Source organism: Siniperca chuatsi, linkage group LG22 (assembly GCF_020085105.1).
Source record: "Siniperca chuatsi isolate FFG_IHB_CAS linkage group LG22, ASM2008510v1, whole genome shotgun sequence".
In the NCBI taxonomy this organism is placed as follows: Eukaryota; Metazoa; Chordata; class Actinopteri; order Centrarchiformes; family Sinipercidae; genus Siniperca; species Siniperca chuatsi.
In genome coordinates this window covers 4,954,681-4,975,966 of record NC_058063.1, presented here as the reverse complement: position 1 = coordinate 4,975,966, position 21,286 = coordinate 4,954,681, and the positions used below count along the sequence as shown (strand labels likewise).

Here is a 21,286-nt window from a genome sequence, read left to right as displayed (position 1 = left end):
CATCACTGGGGCCCCGCAGGGGACTGTCCTCTCTCCCTTCCTCTTCACCATCTACACCACAGACTTCAGCTACCACAGAGTCCTGCCACCTTCAGAAGTTTTCTGATGACTCTGTCATGGTGGGATGTATCAGCGGTGGTGATGAGACTGAGTACAGGGCTGTGGTGGGGAACTTTGTCTCATGGTGTGAGCAGAACCATCTGCAGCTCAAAGCGACAAAGGAGCTGGTTGTAGACCTATGAAGGGCCAAGGCACCAGTGACCCCGGTTTCCATCCAGGGGGTCACTGTGGACATTGTAGAGGAGTACAAGCACCTGTGTGTACACATGGACAATAAACTGGACTGGGCTAAGAACACTCAAGCTGTTTACAGGAAGGGCCAGAGCCGCCTCTTTTCCTCTATTCTTCTATTCTGAGGAGGCTGAGGTCCTTCAACATCTGCCAGACAATGCTGAGGATGTTGTATGAGTCTGTGATGGCCAGTGCTATCCTGTATACTGTTGCATGCTGGGGCAGCAGGTTGAGGAATGCGGACGCTAAGAGACTCAACAAACTGATCCGTAAGGCCAGTGACATTGTGGGGTTGGAGCTGGACTCTCTGGCGGTGGTGTCAGAGAGGAGAATGCTGGCCAACCTACATGCCATCTTGGACAGTGTCTCCCACCCACTCCATGACATGCTGGTCAAACAAAGGAGTACCTTCAGCGAAAGACTCATCCCCCCAAAATGCACCACAGAGCGCCACATGAAGTCATTCCTGCCTGTGGCCATCAAACTCTTTAACTCCGCCCTCTAAGTGTCAGTCTACAGTATATGACCTTAAGTCACTAAACTGGACATTGGACCATTAACATCACTGCAATAGTTAAAATAATTGTGCAATATTCTCTGTTTAATACTGCTGTGCAATATACTGTTTTCAGTTAAAAAATCCCTATTTATTGATATTTATTCATACTTATAATACTGCTGTGCAATATCCACCATCTCATAATCGTCTTAATAAGCTACACTTGACAGTACTCATTATTGCACTATTACTTATTACTTATATTATTACATTGTATTATACCGTATATACTTATCAACCTATCAAAGCTAAATCCACTTTGGTACTTACACTTATTTTAGCTTTTATACTTATATCCACTCTGTACTTTATCTTAACTGTATTATAGTATATTATATTTTGATTTGCTTAGTACTTCTATTCCTGTGTGCATTGACGTGATAGTGAGCAGCTGTAACTAAAGAGTTTCCCCTCGGGGATCAATAAAGTATTTCTGAATCTGATTCTGATTCATGGGAGGTCTCCCGGCAGTCTAGGCCTATAGTAGCATAAATAAGGGATGCTTTCAGGACTCATCCAAGCCAGCCCTAACTATAACTTTACAGAAGCCTATGTAGACAGTTTCTGCCTTCTGAGATTCAACAACCTTCCTACCAGGTCCTCTGAAATCCCTCCTGGTCAGGACAAGTTTCACTCTGTTGATAACCAAACAGGCCACCCCTTACCAATATCTGACTGTGATCACACTGATTGGATTACTTGACGCTTACCTGCTTTCATAGAAGTCATTATCCTAAAGGTTGATGTGCAGTCTTAAACATAAACACAAAATACATAAAAGCATAAACTAAACTGTCTGTTCTTCATTTATTATAAATACTCTGCCATGGCTAAGATGAAGATCAGGACACATTAATGCAGAAAGCCAGGAAATATTAAAGGTTTCATAAACATTTTTACAACTATATATATTTACTGATATTAATAGATGTGTTTTTACTTGCCATGGTTGGGGTGATTTAGCTCACCCCCAGGCTAAATTTATCCTTTCCTCTCTTGTTTGTCTTGTGGCTATAATCAATTTCAGACAGAAAATTAATAGCTGACAATTCCCTGATTGAGACAGATAAAAGTGCCCAAAACAATTAACATCTGTGCAACTTCATGGAGTAATGAACATCTGAAACACTCCTTCAGGACTAGAATAAAGTTTAATCACATCTTGAGGAAACGTCAGGGTTTGTTCCTTTTCATTTTATTTTGCTTCTCTGCCAGATGAAATTGTTTCACTTCAAAGGCAGCTGAGCAGAGAGAAATAGAGGGAGACAGAGAGAACTTTCTTCTCACACTTCATTAACGTTGATAAGATGTTCTCTTTTGGGGAATAGAAGACCCTGACTAGTGGGAGTCAGATTTGATTACTGAATTGAGCTGAAAATGAGAACATCTGACGCTAAGCTCTGTACATACAGATGATGCTGAACATGATCTTTTGAGCTGTAAAGAGAAAAAAGATTTAAAATTAACAAGTTTATTCTGGACATGGTGAGGCTTTACACAGATTTGGTGACAGTGTATCTGGGGTTAAAATTACAAAAAAGGATTAAATAGGAATATCTTCAACAAAAGGTCAGCCAGATAAGTAACATATAAACTTGTTGGGCCATTTTATTTTATTTTATCCACGTGAAAGCTTGATGCACTGATTTTCAGCACTTTTTTAAAAATTGGGGGGAAATAAAATTTTACAAAGGCTTAAGAGTTGAGAGGAAGTAGGAAAATATATTTTATTAATTAAAACTGCCAGCGAAACAAGTTAGTAAACTGTTGCTTATTTACACATTTAGCAGACACAGAGCAACATTACCCAGCAAACATTTCCTCAACCTGCGTCAAGGCCAACAAGTCCAATAGATGTCGAGTCACAATATGACTTTATTTTTCGATCATTTGCCGACCTGAAAACATAGTCTTAGGGAAATAGTGATTTCGAGGAAAACTTATTTTACAGTGGTGTAACCAAATGAACACTGTTTAATACAACAACGATATAACTTTGTAACATGAGTGTGAACAGTAGTGTTTACACATGAATTGTGTTATTGAAAAGAGTTTTTATTCTAAACGCAATATGCTATCATGTAGTCTATATGGCCAATATAGGGGCTAAAATAGGTGTTTGATCCCAGCATTTCCCCGAGTTCCATTTGGGAACTATTTTTCCTTGCGCACCAACACTACAAGTAATTCCTTTGGCCTCCAACGCATTCGCAACAGGTGATATCAGTTCCACGCTGAGTTCGACAGGAGGGGTGGAAGTTTCAGGTGGGTTTCGAAGACACTCCATTTTAAAATGCAAATGTATTTGTAAAGACATTAAGCTTTTATAATTTGCATGCTAAACTGTTGAGTTTGAGGCTACATGGCATATTCTCATAGATAGCTGGTTTTCGTATTTATGCATACAAACTTTTAGTGGGGAAGCTAGCACGCTAGCTGTGTTCTTGAAAATGAAACACATAGTCGGGTGGCAAAGCAGTTTTTGCTTGCATTAGTCCTGTGAACTTTCGGATATTTTTAGAACCCATTCTTCTCTATTTTTCCAGTCTTTATTCATAGCAAGAAGGGTGATAGCTTCTGATGTTGCTAGCTAAATGGATCTGATGTAGCCGACAGCTAGCACTAGATGGTGGTAATATAATTTTTTTGTTGTGCCTTCTTTCCTGCTGCTGTGAAGAGATGGAATTGATGAAACCACAGAAAGTGAAATCAAAGCAGCCATGGGTGTCCACCTTAAGCACGCACCTGGACACAAAGATTGGAGGGATGGGATTTGGGTCCAAACAAATATAATTTTCATACATGTTTTTGTTCTGGATGTTGTACTTTGGGTAATATGGAGTAAAATGCCATGTATTAATGCTTGATTTAAAGCATTCATAATTAAAGGAATTATTAGTATTCTGGGAAAAATATTCTGCAACATTATTAATAAACCAATGCCAAACTGGATTCTTGCCAAATTCTGGCACAACAGACCATTTTTTAAATTTATTTATTTATTTTATCATGGCAACGGCAGCACATGTAGATGCGGTGTCAAGTAACTCCCTCCCTTTTAATTTGCTATTTTTATGCCTTAATTAGTGAAGCACGTATTACTTATGACAGTAATACACTCACCAACATCGGAAAAGGAAGTGCAAGGATTGGATTAAGTGCAGTGGACCTTGAGACGATCACTGTTCACAGCATCTCCCGTCCTGACAATGAGACCAGTCGGGCTAAACGTCACCGCAAGCGATGTGACCGAAACAGGAAAATAAAATGGATGACATCAGACTCAGGCTAACTCAACAACGGGAAATCAGAGACTGCTGTGCCCTGATCTTTACTGAGACCTGGCTGCATCACAACATCCCGCATGAATGTATATTTTCTCCTATACTGATACTGATACTCACTGTATGATGGAAGGTCTAATGTAGGAGCTAAATACACAACCACGAAGACCCTCCACTGTCTACGTACTAATACACACACACACACACATACCAACAACATCCTCACCTCAAATACACACACACACACTCACTGACAACATCAATACACAGTTCCAGTCTTTCACAAACACACAGAGCAAATGTTCATTGTTTTTTTTAAGCTATTTTCCTGATTTTATGAATTGTACTTTTTTGTTTTCTTTTAATCTCATTATTACTTGACGCTTTGGCAATATTGTCTTTGTTACACTCATGCCAATAAAGCATATTGAATTGAATTATTATAGATGGATCTATCAAATTTCTGAATTACATGACACTTTAGCACAGGAGTGTTTATTCGGTTACACCACTGTAATACAAGTTTTCTGTCAGCAAAGGGTTAAAATAAAGTCATGTTGTGACTCCACGTCTGTTGGATGTTTTGACCTCAACGCAGTTTGAGGAAATGTTTGCTGGTATTGAGAAGTAAAGTCTAATGGTTGTAAATATGTTTATAACAGATTGAGAAATATAATTATCTACATGCAGCACAAAAGTTCTGCTTATTATACATGTTGTAGGTGTGTCAATGTCCAACTTTATGTAGGCAGCAGTGGAAACTATACTGAAAACCAAATTAGGGCAAACTACAAGTTAATTGTGAAATTTTTCTTAATACATTTTTTTTCATAAGTATGTGGGTGTTTAGTGGCTTGGCTTAAAAGTAACTTTCATATAGGTTGAAACAATAGCATCTATACAACGTTGAAATGACGTGTGGACTGATGTTGTCTATGAGGCATTGAAACAATGTGGGTCAAAAGACCGACATCAGAAAAACTTTCATATCAGCCCCTCCACTAGACGTCGTGTAGACCTCCAGGACCAATTGATATCGAAATAATTGCTGGTAACTTATGTTTCTGGCCACCTTCTCCTTTTAGCTCTGTTTTGGTCACCGGTTTTGGACTCCTGAGGGAAATATTTGGCTCTTTAGCTGCTAAATGCTCCACTATGTTCACCAGCTAGTTGCTAACTTTGTCTGTCTGCTGTTTGGTGCTGGGCAAGTAGCATACAGTCAGCATACATAGTCATCTGATACATTACTTACATAAAAATATTGATTAGTGCATCTAAACTTTTAAAACTTTTTAAGTATTATATATATATGTATTGATTATTATTATTATATTATTAATAATATATATATTATTAATAATATATATATGTGATATATGTGTGTGTGTATATATATGTAAAATAAATTGTCCTCAGTTCTACAAAGGTTTTAGCCTCTTTTTAACTCATTGGTTGGATTTTGGATTTGGATTTCTGGCCTGCAAACTCCGTTCTCATCAACCTTGTTTCAAGCAGCAGCAGGCAGCTGTTTACAGAGAAAATGTTCTGATAAACCCACTATAAGCTACCTAGTTAGCTACTCAGCCACAACAAAGTTAGCTAGCACACAGTATTTAGCTGCATTAGCATTGATTTCCCTAAGGAGTTAGTGGAGACCGAAACAGAGCTAAAAGCAGAATGACTATTGGATTTATTTTCAGAAAAATGACTCCATATGAATGCTAATGTCACTCTGTGTCTGCTGGATGTTTAAATAGGCAATTGTTTATTAACATGTTCACCATAAAAACTTTATAAGGTTATGTAAAAGGTGTGTTTAAAGCTGCCAAGTGACAAAAAATAAAAATCAATTAATGCAACTTTAACTCTCACTTGTGACAACAAATAGGATACTTTTTTGACACCACAAATATTTTTCCATTTGTTTGTCCATCCATCCATCCATTTTCTACCGACGGGTGACCTATCCCAGTGACTTTGGGCCTTAGGCAGGGTACACCCTGGACAGTGGCCAAAGGGCTAACACAGACACAGACAAGGACAGACAACCATTCACTCTCACATTCATTCAATACGGGCAATTTAGAGTTATCAATTAACCTACACATGCATGTCTTTTAACACGGGGAGGACATGCAGACTCCACCCAGAGAGATTGTGTGATGTTGGTCTGGTGAATCGATCCCACGAACCCACGATCTCCTTATTGGGAGGCAGGAGCTTTAGCCGCTCTGCCACCGTGCACCCCCATTTGTTTGTATTCTGCATAATTTCATTTTTCTTATTTTGTCTTTTAATATCATATATAGATGACAGCATTCTCATTTTTATTTTCAATGTGGGTATATTCATTAAGGGGTATATAAAACTTTACTTTAAGTTTGTACCCCTTATTGAATATAAGACATAGAATATTCGATTTTGTTTATTCTATTTAAATAGAATAGAATAAATACAAAATAAATCATGTAATATATTAATAGACCAAATAAAAAGGAAAAAAAAAACACTATGTGCTCAGTGTGAAGGCACTGCAGAGCCACACCACTGCACTTTAAGACTTTCATTCACAGTGTCCATGGCAACAAGAGCCTTGGAGACTTGCATCAGGGTAGAGGAGGGTCAGGCGTTGCAGAGAGTTTCTCCATCACGTCCTCGCTGATGCTGCTGATTCTCCATTCTCTGTGTTATGCAGTTGACAGTCAGAAGGGAGAGAGTCGTAGTAAAGTGCGGTGCCGTGTCTCAGCATGTTCACCCACCCACCCCAAGTTGTTCCTCTCATTTTTCAAACAGATTCATGTTTGAGATGATGACCTCTCTCTGGAGAAATTTCATATTGAAGTTGGCTTGCTGCTGCACTGGATTGGCTGTAATTTTCTCACAGTCCTTTTCAGTTATTCACATCCCAGTGCAGTGTTCAAACAAACAAGGAATATCATAGACATATTTGCAGTCTAGATACATAAAAAAAACACCCCTACATCTATAAGTGAATGATATCGTAGTAGCTCAGAGACTCTAAGGAGTCCTGATGTGCTTCAGAGTGTCCCCAACAAAATGAGTAATAGCTTAATTCTACTGTTATTTAATTCTCCAGAAAGTGACCCTGATATTAGGCTTCACCCTCATTATTAACGGAAAATCTTCCCATTCGAGGAAATTATATGATTAGATGGAGGTCTAAAGGGTGTCTATTTGGAGGTCAAAAAAATAAGAGAGGCCCTCATTTTTTATTCTGCTGCATTACACCTTGTCTTCACTCAAGATGGCTAGTCACACACTTCAAGAGACAGAACATCTGGTCTGACAAGGCACTAACTGGAAAAAAAGTGTGAGTGCATTCATGGATCTGCACGAGTGGCCCAAACTTTGTGTTGTTTAAGAAAAAACACACGCACCAGCGCTGTCCTCACCCTGTCATCACCTGTCATGTCAAAGAACCAGGTCTCGCCACTAACAAAACATCTTTACCTGTAGTTACAGAAACAGAAGTTACACACACATACATACAAAGCTGAATCAACTGAATCAACTGAATCATTCCAGTCTTCATTCCATTTTATGGACCGTAAATTATGTGAAAAGGTTGTTTTAGGTTTAATGATAAACTGGAGGCAAATGGTCACATCTGACCCCGAGAGGTGACTACGGAAAGCAAGACAGGAAACGCGCAGGTACATTTTTCTAGCCATCTTTGTGAGTATCAACGGATTTAGGTTGGTTGGTCCACCACTTCAGTCCAAAGGTGAATATATTGACAACTACCTGATGGATTGCCGTGAAAGTTCACACAGTTCAATTTTATTTATATAGCGCCGTACTCTTTATAATATTATTCACAGAGACCCAACAAATCCCACCACGAGCAAGCACTTGCTCAAAACTTCCATTTAAGAGGCAGAAACCTTGGGCAGAACCAGACTCAATGGTGGGCGGCCATCCGCCACTGCCATGTTAGGTTTTGAGAGAGAGAGAGAGAGAGAGAGAGAGAGAGAGAGAAGGGGGTGGGGGAAGGGGAGGGAGAGGGGGACAGGGGAGAGGGAAGCAATTCATGCAAATACTACAGAGAATTTTAAAATAGTAATAATGTATAGTAGTGGTAATATCAATATTAATACATTAATAATAATAGGAATAACAGTCATGGGAATAATAATGACAATAATAGCAACATTTGTTGGGATATGTTGGGTCTCTGTAAATAATATTATAAAGAGTACAGTCTAGATCTGCTCTATATGAAAGGTGCAATGAGATAACTTCTGCTATGAACTGGCTATATAAATAAATAAAATTTAAAAATTTAAATTGAATTAACAGAGCGAACACAGGGGCAGCTGGTGGGCCACAACCACAGATCCAGCCTCTGCAGCTCCAGAGGTAGAAATACCTGCTGAAAGTGACAGAAGGAGAGAGGAGAGAAATGAGAAAGCACAAAACTACGGGAGAGAGAAGATGTCGAGTTAGTAACATGCAGTAATGAGATAAAAATGCATAGTAGGTGAGAAGGATTTTAAATTATATTCTGTATTTTACAGGGAGCCAGATATTCATTGTCCAAAGAGGATGAATCCTTAAGATTTGGGTGACCCCCTGACCAGCAGGTTGACATTTTTGGTTCAAAGTGAAATGTCTCAACAACTATTGGATGGATTGCAAAGCAATTTGGTACAGACATTCATGTTCCCAAGAGGATGAATTGTAAGAATTTTGATCAAGACTTGGAAAACTCATTATCAATATAAAGAAATCTCTTGATGTAAACATAAAAGGCTTGGTTTTCTTAAGATAACAAAAGAATCACTAGAAAATATTTGTCTTATTAATCAAAGACACATACAGTAATGAGGTAATGTAAATACGAACAAAACTGTTTTCTGATTAATTTTGTTGTTAAATTGTTAAAGGGAAAACTCCATCTACTGAGCTATAGAACAGCGACTAAATGGACCTTGCAGTTGGATTGTTTTCAAAATTTTTTGTGATCATGTCAAAACATAATACTCTATGATGATCAAAAAACATAACATCAGAACTTTGCTCATGATCACAGAATAAGAATTACTGTTATATTGAGATTATAAAATAATTACAAGTCATGTCAAGAAAACAACGCAAGGGAGATTATTACACGTCCTCTGGCCTTCCACAGCTGATTACAAATAAGACACTGAAAGGAATTGAGTCCACAAACGGTATGGAAATGACAATTACCAAATATACAGTGGGTACGGAAAGTATTCAGACCCCTTAAAATTTTTCACTCAGTTTCATTGCAGCCATTTGCTAAAATCAAAAAAGTTCATTTTATTTCTCATTAATGTACACTCAGCACCCCATCTTGTATTCAGAGCCTTTGCTGTGACACTCATATTTAACTCACATGCTGTCCATTTCTTCTGATCCTCCTTGAGATGGTTCTACTCCTTCATTGGAGTCCAGCTGTGTTTAATTAAACTGATTGGACTTGATTAGGAAAGGCACACACCTGTCTATATAAGACTTTACAGCTCACAGTGCATGTCAGAGCAAATGAGAATCATGAGGTCGAAGGAACTGCCCAAGGAGCTCAGAGACAGAATTGTGGCAAGGCACAGATCTGGCCGAGGTTACAAAAGAATTTCTGCAGCACTCAAGGTTCCTAAGAGCACAGTCATCTCCATAATCCTTAAATGGAAGAAGTTTGGGACGACCAGAACTCTTCTTAGACCTGGCCGTCCAGCCAAACTGAACAATCGTGCAAGAAGAGGCTTGGTGAGAGAGGTAAAGAAGAACCCAAAGATCACTGTGGCTGAGCTCCAGAGATGCGGTAGGGAGATGGGAGAAAGTTCCAGAAAGTCAACTATCACTGCAGCCCTCCACCAATCGGGGCTTTATGGCAGAGTGGCCCGACAGAAGAATCTCCTCAGTGCAAGACATATGAAAGCGGCATAGAGTTTGCCAAAAAAGAAATTAAGGATTCCCAGACTATGAGAAATAAGATCCTTTGGTCTGATGAAACCAAGATTGAACTTTTTGGCGTTAATTCTAAGCGGTATGTGTGGAGAAAACCAGGCACTGCTCATCACCTGCCCAATACAATCCCAACAGTGAAACATGGTAGTGGCAGCATCCTGCTATGGGGGTGTTGTTCAGCTGCAGGGACAGGACGACTGGTTGCAATTGAAGGAAAGATGAATGCGGCCAAGTACAGAGAGATCCTGGAAGAAAACCTCTTCCAGAGTGCTCAGGACCTCAGATTGGGCCAAAGGTTCACCTTCCAACAAGACAATGACCCTAAGCACACAGCTAAAATAACAAAGGAGTGGCTTAGGAACTCTGTGACCATTCTTGACTGGCCCAGCCAGAGCCCTGACCTAAACCCAATTGAGCATCTCTGGAGAGACCTGAAAATGGCTGTCCACCAACGTTCACCATCCAACCTGACGGAACTGGAAAGGATCTGCAAGGAAGAATGGCAGAGGATCCCCAAATCCAGGTGTGAAAAACTTGTTGCATCATTCCCAAGAAGACTCATGGCTGTACTAGCTCAAAAGGGTGCTTCTACTCAATACTGAGCAACGGGTCTGAATACTTATGACCATATATTTGTTTTTCTTAATACATTTGCATACATTTCTACATTTAGTTTGTTTTTTTCTGTCAAGATGGGGTGTTGAGTGTACATTAATGAGAAATAAAATGAACTTTCTTTGATTTTAGCAAATGGCTGCAATGAAACGACTTTTTTTTTTTTTTTTTTTTTTTTTAAAGGGGTCTGAATACTTTCCGTACCCACTGTAATTACACTAATGCAATCAGGTTTACCTGTAAAAAGTAAACAATTTCATCTTAAGTTTCATGGTTGACTGGGATCGCTAAAGGAACAACTGACAAATCTTTTTTGTGGCACCAAATTCTTTTCAGCTGAATGAATAATGTCACAAACAAGTCAGGAGTGTTACATTTTATTTGGTCTTGTCGCTTTTTGAGCTTTTTCCTTCTTTTTTCCCCCACAGTTTAAAACCCATTATAATAGTCAAGAGAAATAAAAACATTTTCACATATTGTATACAGAAATTGTCCTCTTGACACACAACAATAAAAACAGTTGATTAGGCCCAGCCCAGTGCGAGATTTCACAAAAATGCAACAATAACGAATTTTCAAAGCCCGACGACCGGAAAACCTCTAACTCACATGAGTAGAGACAGTTCTGAGAGAGATGGAAAAATGGCTGCCAGGGCAATGCAACAATTGCGTTATCACATCGCCTAGGTTGTAATAAAACACACAATAGACATGGAAATGAATCTGGAACAATTATAATAAAAGCAAATAGATACAAAGACAGAGAGGAGGTCAACCTTGTCTACTACTTTAAGGTAGTGACAAAATACTCATCTCTATCTAGCAGTTTTATGCACATAACAATTCAGTATGGGTGCCCCAAGGGGACATTAGACTGCAATTTAAGTTTGGGATTTTGCTGGTAAGAACCAGATTTCAAGTTCTACCAGGCAATTCTGTTGAATTTTCTGCTACACACAAATACTGGGGCTTGCAAAGGAATCATTTTGATACAGATTTGGTCAAATTGAAGAACTGGAATGTAAAATTAATCTGCCTCATGTGAAGCACCCATACATACACTTAAATACTCCAGTGAAAACCTATCAAATGTTTTGTTCATATGAAGCAATCAATCCACCATCCTAATGTAGACTGCGTCCATGGCCATCTAGAAAGAGAAATTGTTTTGTTCCAGTGTGTAAAATGATGGCCATTTATAAATATCCACTTTTTTCCCCACTGTATATAAATTTTGTAAATGTCCTTAGCTGGCTGGTAGGAAGCTGTCAGAAGGAAAAGCCTTTTACAGTACTGTGATGCTGTAAGTGGAAGATATTTGACTAGTGAGCCATGGGGATTTGTACCATCCAAACCATTTCAAATTGCCTCTGTGGATCATTTAGAGTTCAGTTAAGTTAGTTCATTTAAGCCTGAGCACCTGAAAGAGACCACCTACTGTTAAATACCCTCAAGCGTCAGTCAAATCTGTAGGCTTAGCTGACCTTTGAGAGAACAAAGATCCAGAGAATCCAAAAAGCTAGGTTGGACTCTATCTTATACGGCTAAGTAGTAGGACAATTGCAGATTTCATCCAAATGAATGGATTTACCTCCAAAAAGGCATTCATAAAATATGTTATAGGAAGAATGTTGAAAATACAAACTCATCGAATGGTAGGCAATCTTCATAGAATTTTTAAGGTGGGAAAAATTATGTGAGGTGAAAAATACCAAAATACTGCCACTGGTTTAGCAAATGTTGCACTTAAGTAGTAACTACATCACTAAGATTAAAGGATGCAAAATAGGTTGTACTCTCTGGTCTGACTTGGGCTTTTTATGTAGAACTAGCTTATGCACCCTGACACAGTATGATAACGAAAGTAAAATATGTATAAAATAGTATAATAAAGAAAAATGCCAAAAATATCATCAATTTCATTCCTTTAATCTGTAAACAATGTTGAGGAGACAAATGCAATTTGCAGTCTCTATATTTGAGACACAAGGGCTGTTTATTCAACCAATTGGTTTGCAGCGCACTCATTCAACCCTCTAGAAACAGAAATGTACTGATTGAATGGCTTCTATTTCAGGAAGATCACAAGGTAATTGTGTGTCAATAGCTAGGTGGAAAAATAATCATGGGGCTGTTGTGTGCTGTCGAGTGAAGGGGGGACGAGTTTGTGGGCCTTGGACTTAATGACCTCATGGATAAAATCCATGTTTATTTTCAATACAGAGCACCAGCATTTTCGAAGAGCCGTCACTGTGGTCTTGGAAACGAATTGGTCCTCCTTTCATGGTTCACATTCATTCAGTTTTCATTGTTACAGAAGAAGAGGACAACAGATGGTGACCTTGGATGCACAGACTGAAAAGAATTAGGAATAATACTCACACTTTGGGAGACCGAGCATTAGCTCAATGAAAGGTCATTTTTGATCATTTGTTCTCAGCCTGTTAATGCCAAAGGCCTGGGTAGGTATTTCAGTTTAATATGAGCCAGAAAGAGCAATAATGTGTCTCGGGCGCTGAAAGCTGGCTGTGAGACAGCTGAAACGAGGCTGATAACCCGGCATATTTGTAACCTCTGCTTAATTGAACACAAGCAAGCAAAGGCAGCAAAGGTAAATGGGCTGAAAGCCACTGAAATAACAGGCCATCTATTTGTTGTTTCAGAATTTACTCTTCACTGACTCGCCAAGGTAAGATTTCATCAACAAAATAAATGTGGCGCGTGTTCAGACAAAGTTTTTCTCTCCATCCTTGATGAATCCTTCTGCAATTTTCTCAGTAACCATGAAGGAAAGAAAACATGATTTAACTGGAGCTGCAAAAATTTAAGAAATACAATCCCCTCCTGACTTGACTTGCTGACTTCCTTTCAGTCAAACACTTTAAATGAGTACGTTTACATGCACACTGTCCTCTGTTACTCTGAGTAATCAGAATATGGTGATAGTTCAATTCAAGCGTTCAGACTATTCAATGGGTTTCAATTTTCCCCCCAGTAACTGAGGTTTAGGTGTTTCTATCCTGGGGCTTGTTTAGTTTACCCAGAGACTGTGCAGTAACAAGATTCAGCCGTTCTCAGAAAGAGACCCTCTGTTGTTCAAGCTGATGGGTTTAGGCAACACTTTGCCGTAATGCTGGGGTTACAGTCTCAGAGATAGCAATCATACACCAGCAGCACATTGCCTTTCTCATGGTAATAAGAGAAAAGTATAAGCTCCTGCCATCATAACTCGCCACCATGTTGTCATTGTGACAAACACACTCTGCCTTGATTCACATCTATTTTCCCTGTGGCCATTTATGAATCAAATCACACTGAAGTATCTGCATGGTGTCAGTGACAGAAATAGGGAACAGACATCCAACTGGTTACATATCATAAAGATAAGTAAAAATGTCTACAGCCTATACTTTTATACATCTTACTTATCATGTCCTGATTTAGCAAAGGAAAGAAGTAAGAAGTTTCCCTGTGGTGCACCAAAACTAACAAAATGTAATAAATGGTTATCAAACATGTCAAATATAACAAAATATGATATGGTGTGTAGAAATATAAAGCTGTGTACTGCCCTCGCTGGTTTGGTTTCATGATGAAGTTTAGCTTCAGCTAGGTAGCTAACTGGCTGGTGCTCAATGTGTTTAGTGACCAGTGTTTTCAAGTAAGCTAGCTAGCCAGACAGTCATCTTGGAAGGAAATTAAATGAAAATAAGGACTTGAGCTAATGAGAGATAAATAGAAGAGTAAAATCAATTAGGTTTTATTTTATTTGATCACTGGATTGGTGTTAAATGAAAAGTATAAAGCTTTATATTTCTTATTACACACTTATTTTAATTATTTAACTGACAATATTATTAATTGATGCTATCAGTTATATTGTTGAATTGTCTGGTAACCTTTTACTACGGTTTGTCAGTTTTGGGGCTCCACACTACACAACAATCAAAACAAAAAGCGAAATGTTGTGCCAACATACTGAGTTTGCCAAGGAATAGATAGATTAGAATGATCAGGGAAAGTCCGCCTCAAACAGGCGTGGCAGGTTTATTATTTCCATTGTTACTACAGATTTCTGAATATCCCCAAGTAGTATTTGTCCCATGCAAATCCATAAGGCATTTACATGACTACTGCTACAGTTGAATCAATGGCTTAATCAGGGTAAATCAGATAATTAGTATGCATGTAAACATATCCACTGTTCACAAAGCCAAATTAAGCTTTAAGAGTGAGTGTAACACTGATGGATGGTTGCATTAGGCAACCCTTTCCACTGATACCCCTTCACAAAGCCAGCAAATAACTAGCTTGCAACATGTTTTTTTTATTCTTCTGGATAATGGCTCTGATTTTTCACCTCTGAAATTCTACAACACAACCACCGCTCACAAGCAGCCTCTTGGTGTGATGAGGGTCAAGACCATGGGTTCCTCCATTGTGCAGTCTCATTAGCTTTTATTCATGTAATGTATTGACCATTTTCCATTCACTGATTAGGGCCAATGGTCTGAGCTTGAACTTTGAATTTAGATCATTAAATCATGTCTGCTCCCTGCCACTATGGGGCTGAAAGTGGCTCACCAGTGGCCAGATATCAGTCTCTCCTGCAGAGAATTCACTTCTATTCTCCCTGTCAGTTTGTACTCAAGACACTGATTTGCAATGACGGATGGGGCGATGCCTGGAAGAACAGAGCGTCACAAACAACTCATCAGGACTTTCCTATTGGCGTGCTGGCTGTCAGTTGCAGCAGACAAGTGGCAGCTACGGTTTCTAAATCTGACAGCCAAAACCAAAAATCGGATGTCCCTGTCCACAAAAGATTTCCTAAAATGTGTCCCGTTTATTCCATCAACTAGAGTTCTGTCAGATTCAGATTATGCATTAAGAGCTGAGGTAGGACTACTTCAAATTAACTACTTCCAGGAGAATTCCCATTCCAACTATAGGGAATAACTTAATCATATGTGAAAAGCACAGTGACTCCTGTTATTGCAAGTGATATTTCATGAAGTCAATCACTCAATGTGCGCAAGCTTGATGGAGAACGGCAGGGAACACTTTTCAACATCAGGTCTGAGGGAAAATTAAAGTCTTAGCACTGAGTGAACAAACAAGACATAAGTGGCAGGTTGAAGTGGATACTTGACACACACACAGAATTTGTGACAGAAATAATCTGCCAGACGTTTCAATCATCTGAATTTCCTTCATGTATATTTTCTCCTCACAGAGCGCTGTTGACAATAACAGCTATCCGAGCCTAATAACTCAGTGGATAGCTCTTGTGGCTTTGAGTGTTGACACAAAGAGACGAGGCAATAACTCATCACTTGTCATGTCTGTAAAATGTTGTTGGTGAGGACAAGAGAGCGAAAGTAGTTAGGAAACACTGCTGAGAGACTAACCTGCAATTTTTGCACGACGTGAAGGAAGACCCACAGTGCTTATGTCCAAGTGATGACAGTTGAGTTGTGCGACTGAACCTGAGGCCAACATAAAACAACAGTTTGGGTGACCCTGTCACATTCTGAATGGTGGCTTATACAGTTGCTTTACTTTTGGGTCATTCTGTGTCAAATCAGATAGAGGTTTTTGTTTACATTTTAGATTTTTTTCAAATTTATTTTGGCTGAATTTTAAGAATTAGTCAAATAGTTTTTGGTCACTGGGAATGTTGTGATTTTCGCTCCATATAAAAAAAGTCTTGGGCGGGAAGCCATTTTTAGGGTTCAATATCTTCAAACATAGAACTCCTAGAGGCATGAAATTTGGTAGGTGCACACACAAAATGGTGTACAACAGAGCCAAATGATTGAAAGGCACAAGCAGATGTGATATTTTTTTCATTACTGGCCCTTGCGAGGACAATACAGGGCATTTTCATAAGGTTGGGGCAAATTAATTAACCAAATATCTAAACCCTTTGTTAATGCTCTTATCAAGAGGCTAATTATCACTATCAGCCTCCTCTGTTCATTCGTCAGTAGGATTATTAGGCTAATCACAAAGCTTTTCCCTTTGGAGACAAGGTTTTCACTCGTCATCAGAATAAAGCCATTATTGTCTTCCAATGACACGGTGTCAGTGATGAACCTGATCAGTATTTGTACCTCGTAATGCTCCAGCAAAGACATGGGTAACAGGACGAGTTTGTGCCAATGCGTAAGAGGGTCTTTTTCAGTTGCTTACATGCTTGACCTACACCAATTATGTTAATAAACTACATGATTGAGAAGCTGTTGACTGCCATTAAAAAAAATTAAAAAACATCACCCTTGGATACTGTTATGCATCACCAGTCCAGGAGTTATTTTATGATGAAGTATTTGTTGCTGCAGCCACTTTCCCTCCGCCTGCCTAATGTCGTAAATTTCCCAGGATGCTTTTTGAAAAACCCCTGAGAAAGTGGCTGAACATGTTCCATTTAGCATGTAGAACAATCAGTGATGATAATGATTGTGAACTAAAAAAGCAAGTTTTTCAGTTGTTCCAGTGAATTCTGGTCTGTTGAGACTGCTGCATTCAATGTTGAACTTATCTGCTGTATCTGTTCTGGAAGTATCTCAACATGACATCACAGTTATCCACAGGATCCTACCAGATCTTTTTAGCAGTGTTAAAATGGTTTAGGATGGATTTTTAAGAAGAAAAAAAAACTGTGAGGGACTAGAGTTTAGGAGCCCTGCTACTCTAGTCTCGCAAAGCCAGCCTACATCTCACAAGCTCCAGTTAACACAAGTCTGAAATACATACGCTGAGATTTGATTGAGCCTGACTAGATATGTGAGTAATCTTTGAATGTTTTGATGCATGTTACCCATTACCAACTCTTAGACGGTTAGCTTAGCATAAAGACTGGAAACAGCTACCGTGGCTCTGTCCAAAGATAACAAAATCCATCTAGCAGAACCTCTGAACCTCACTAATTAACACATTATATCTTGTTTGTTTAATCTGTACAAAAACTGAAATTGGCATATAAGACCAAAAAAATTTTTGGTCTTATATGCTTATTGGGCTATTTCTCAGCTGGGAGCAGTGACTTCCTGGAGTCTACACTGGTTGCTTGGGAAGGCAAGGGACCTTGGTCCTGGAAGGCGGATTTTGTTACCTCCGGTCTTTATGCTAATCTGAGCTTACCAGCTGCTGGCTCCAGCTTCATATTCACCGATATAAGAGTGGTATCAAAGTTTTCATCTTACTCTCGACAAGAAAGCAAACAAGTGTATTCCCTAAAATGTCAAACTATTCCTTTAAAATTAGGTGTTGCAGGGGTAAAATGTAGCACCATTTTTAACTTTCACAGCCTATTTCTGGTTAATTTTTCTTCAGGAACAAAATTTGGTGGATCATCTCAGGAGAAATGTAACATTTATAGAATAACCACAATGTTTTCCTAGTTCAAGAATTGGAAGAAGGAACTAATGACAGCTGAGTGGCACGTCCAATCAGGTCAAGGAGAGAAGTGTCAATCATGGGGTCCAAGATACTGCGAAATTGAGAGCTGGCTTTGCAAGGCTACTACTTCTCTGGTGGACAGTACAAATAAGGTATTCAATGAAGCTTCCATACCACCGTATTGTAGTATTTGCAAATACTTTGATGCTGTAGGAAGGTTCCTAAAGCATCAGACAGGTGGTGATAAGACAGTCTGGATGATATTAAAAAAGATAACCACAGAAAAGTATAATAAAGTTATGTTTAAATACCATTTGTGATTATCTCAACTTTCTCTGTGCTGTCTAGAGTGGCAAACCCCATATCTTTGGCATATATGCAGAGGCTCCCCTCGGTTTCCTGTACTATGTCGCCTGCCAGACTAATAATTCTGACCAATCCCTGGCATTCCCTGGAATGTTATCTGCGTCCAAGTGGAATGCCTGTGTCATGGTTTGTCTTGGATTTCATGAGCGGCCTGGAATATCCACTCTGAGTGCTTTCTCCCATAATGCAACAGTTTAAAAAAACAGTAAGCTTTCCTTGAACAATGAGTCTAGACATACATGCAGACACGCACGCAGACGACATTTTCTTCCACAGAAATGCTAAACTGATTTTCAAATTTAAGCCAAATTCATAGTTGCCTTTGCTCCAGATTAACCATTCAAGGAACCTTGAAAAGATATATATTAAAAACACTTCACGAAATAAGGCACTCCAATTTTCCATTGTCCTGAATGCTTTCAGTGTGCAGAGAGGTAGAGGCAGATGAAGCTGTGCAAGTTGCCTTTTCCACCTCTGCATTGTCACAATGCTTCAAAGGTAGGGGGGAGATGAAAGCAGGTGATATGAGCAGTCTGATAGAATCTGAAGATGGAACTAGTGATCTGTGTTCTGCTCCTTCAAAGTGATAGAGAAACAGAGATAGAGAGGGAGAATGAAATGGGCACCAGCCACTGGTTCAAAGGCAGCTATCCCACAATCCAATGTACCACCTTTCACAGGTTTTCTGGTTTCCAAAGCAGCAGGCTAGAATATAAGTAGGAGCTGCAAAGATTAAGGATCCCAAGGGGGAAACCTCCCTCTTGAGTGATGGGTGTGTGTTTTTTAAAAGATTCCAAATCCTTGTTAAGATGTAGGACATAGTAATGGAAAGGATCCTGGACTGTGTTCCTGAGATAAAAAAAAAACACAGCCTTGCCATGGGTTTAGAACCTGTCATCTCTGAGTTGCGTTGGGGACTTGAAGGGCTTGAGCCCCAGTGTCCTGCGGGGGTGAGCTTTCTCTTTGGTGCCATCCAGGGGCTTGCTGCAGGCTGCCCAGCCCAGGTCGATGAGGGGCGAGTCGGCTGGGTTGAGGGGCGCTATACGGAACGAGGGCAGCGTGGGCGAGCCGTTAGTGGAGCACGGGGCAGAACGGGAGGTGGGAAAGGGAGCCAAAAAGGGGTCAAAGGGTGATGCCGTGTCCGAGCCGCTCGAAGGGTCAGCCTTGAGGGCAAATGGGTCGCAGTCAGGCGAGGGGAAGGGGCCACAGTTGGTGAAAGGATTGGTAGGGGAAGGCTGATAGCACAGAAGGTTGCTGTCCAAGCGGTTTGGGCTGCGGCCACCACCTGAGTTCCCGCCGCCGGCCGATATGAAGCTCCAGGGATCGATGCGGGGGCGGATGGGAGACGGACGGGGCCGGGGGATGACACTTACCTCCAGGCGGCGGGTTTTGGGGCTCCAGAGGGCAGGGTTGGGGTGGAGAGAACAGGGCACTGAAGGCTTGTCATCAGAGTCCTGTGTGTCTTGGCACAAGGGAAGGTCCAAAACTGGAAAGAAAATAGAGAAAAAGAAATTAAAAGGGGCATTCCAGCCATTTAGTATTATACTTCTATAAGGTTGAGGGACTTGTGAGAGACATACTTCAAATAGAATGGTCAAAATCAAAGCAGCAGAGGCCAAGATATCCTGACTGTTAGTCCCTAGCATTGACTGTATATAAAGATGGATGACGCGTCTCCACTTCCTCCCACTGTACACAAATGAAGCCAAAATATCCCGGATATGGGATCTGCCATCTTGCACTGGTGAGGTCATCTGGAGCCAGAGTCTGTGCAGTAATGATCGTGGTTGGCGCAGCGGTATTGAGGTCTCGCCCATACACCCGGGCCGACTCAACTGCGAGCAGGGCTCAGCTGTCAATCATGAAGTGAAACCCCCTTTGTACTTAATTTATCTTACCTGTATTATAGTGTATTATATTTTGATTTGCTTAGTACTTCTATTCCTTCTATTCTGAAGTGTGCATTGACGTGACAGTGAGCAGCTGTAATGAATGAGTTTCCCCTCTGGGATCAATAAAGTATTGCTGATACTGATTTTTATAGCATCAAATAACTCATTAAAACCAAACTTATCAGAAAAATTAACACTTGAACATTTATCAGCGTGATAAAAACTACCTAAAATGACAGAAACCATCTTTGGGAAAAATTTATTTGACGTGTACTTTGATTTGGGGTTTATGAATTTTACTGCGATAGAGATGTTTTGGCTTCACTTTTGGGGAGCTGTCATGTCATCCATCTCTATATACAGTCTATGGTCCCTAGTATGAGTCAAGCTTTAAAAACACTGGGTCCCATGTTTCCCATAATGCAACTCAATAGCATTTTTCATGTGTGTGTGCTAACCAGAGGTGGAAGAAGTATTCAGGTCCATGACTTAAGCAAAAGTACTAATACCAACCCCACTTTGAAAATACTCCACTACAAATAAAAGTTCTTCATTCTAAACCTTACTAATTCAAAACCTTAAAGTAAAAGTATGTAAGTATTGTAACAAAATTTACTTAAAGTACTCATTGTGCAGTAAAATGGTCCCTTGTCAGTGTTTTGCCATTATATATGTTGTTTCTGGATTAATATTACTACTGCATTAATGTGTATGTTGCATTTTACTGCTGTAGATGTTTAAGGTTGAGCTAATTTTAACTACTTTATATACTGTTGGGTAGTTTAATCTACAGCAAAGCATCATGAATTAAAACAAAAATATAAATATGTCCCATGAGAATTGAAAATTGCCTATTTTCACATGTAATTTTGAGGGGGGAAATGGAAATGAATGCTAACCTCTCTTTAATGTGATCTTTT

The 21,286-nt window shown here is 39.6% G+C and overlaps 1 protein-coding gene and 1 long non-coding RNA gene across 3 annotated transcripts in view; one reads left to right on the top strand and one right to left on the bottom strand.

Moving 5' to 3' along the window:
• The first annotated feature begins 1,844 nt into the window (after positions 1-1,844).
• Positions 1,845-4,702, top strand: LOC122870062. 2 transcript variants are annotated; one of them, XR_006376491.1, is made up of 2 exons: positions 1,845-3,115; positions 3,938-4,702. It is a non-coding gene; the product is annotated as an uncharacterized LOC122870062 (long non-coding RNA). The 2 variants fall into 2 exon arrangements; XR_006376492.1 differs by having other exon boundaries at positions 3,528-4,702.
• A 6,363-nt stretch (positions 4,703-11,065) lies between these two features.
• LOC122869870 (mitogen-activated protein kinase kinase kinase 11) overlaps positions 11,066-21,286 on the bottom strand; it is a 65,812-nt gene continuing 55,591 nt past the window's right edge. Inside the window, exon 10 of the mRNA XM_044183241.1 lies at positions 11,066-19,960. Coding sequence (XP_044039176.1) covers positions 19,359-19,960 — 602 coding nt within the window. The 3' untranslated portion in view covers positions 11,066-19,358. The remainder of the gene's footprint in view (positions 19,961-21,286) is intronic.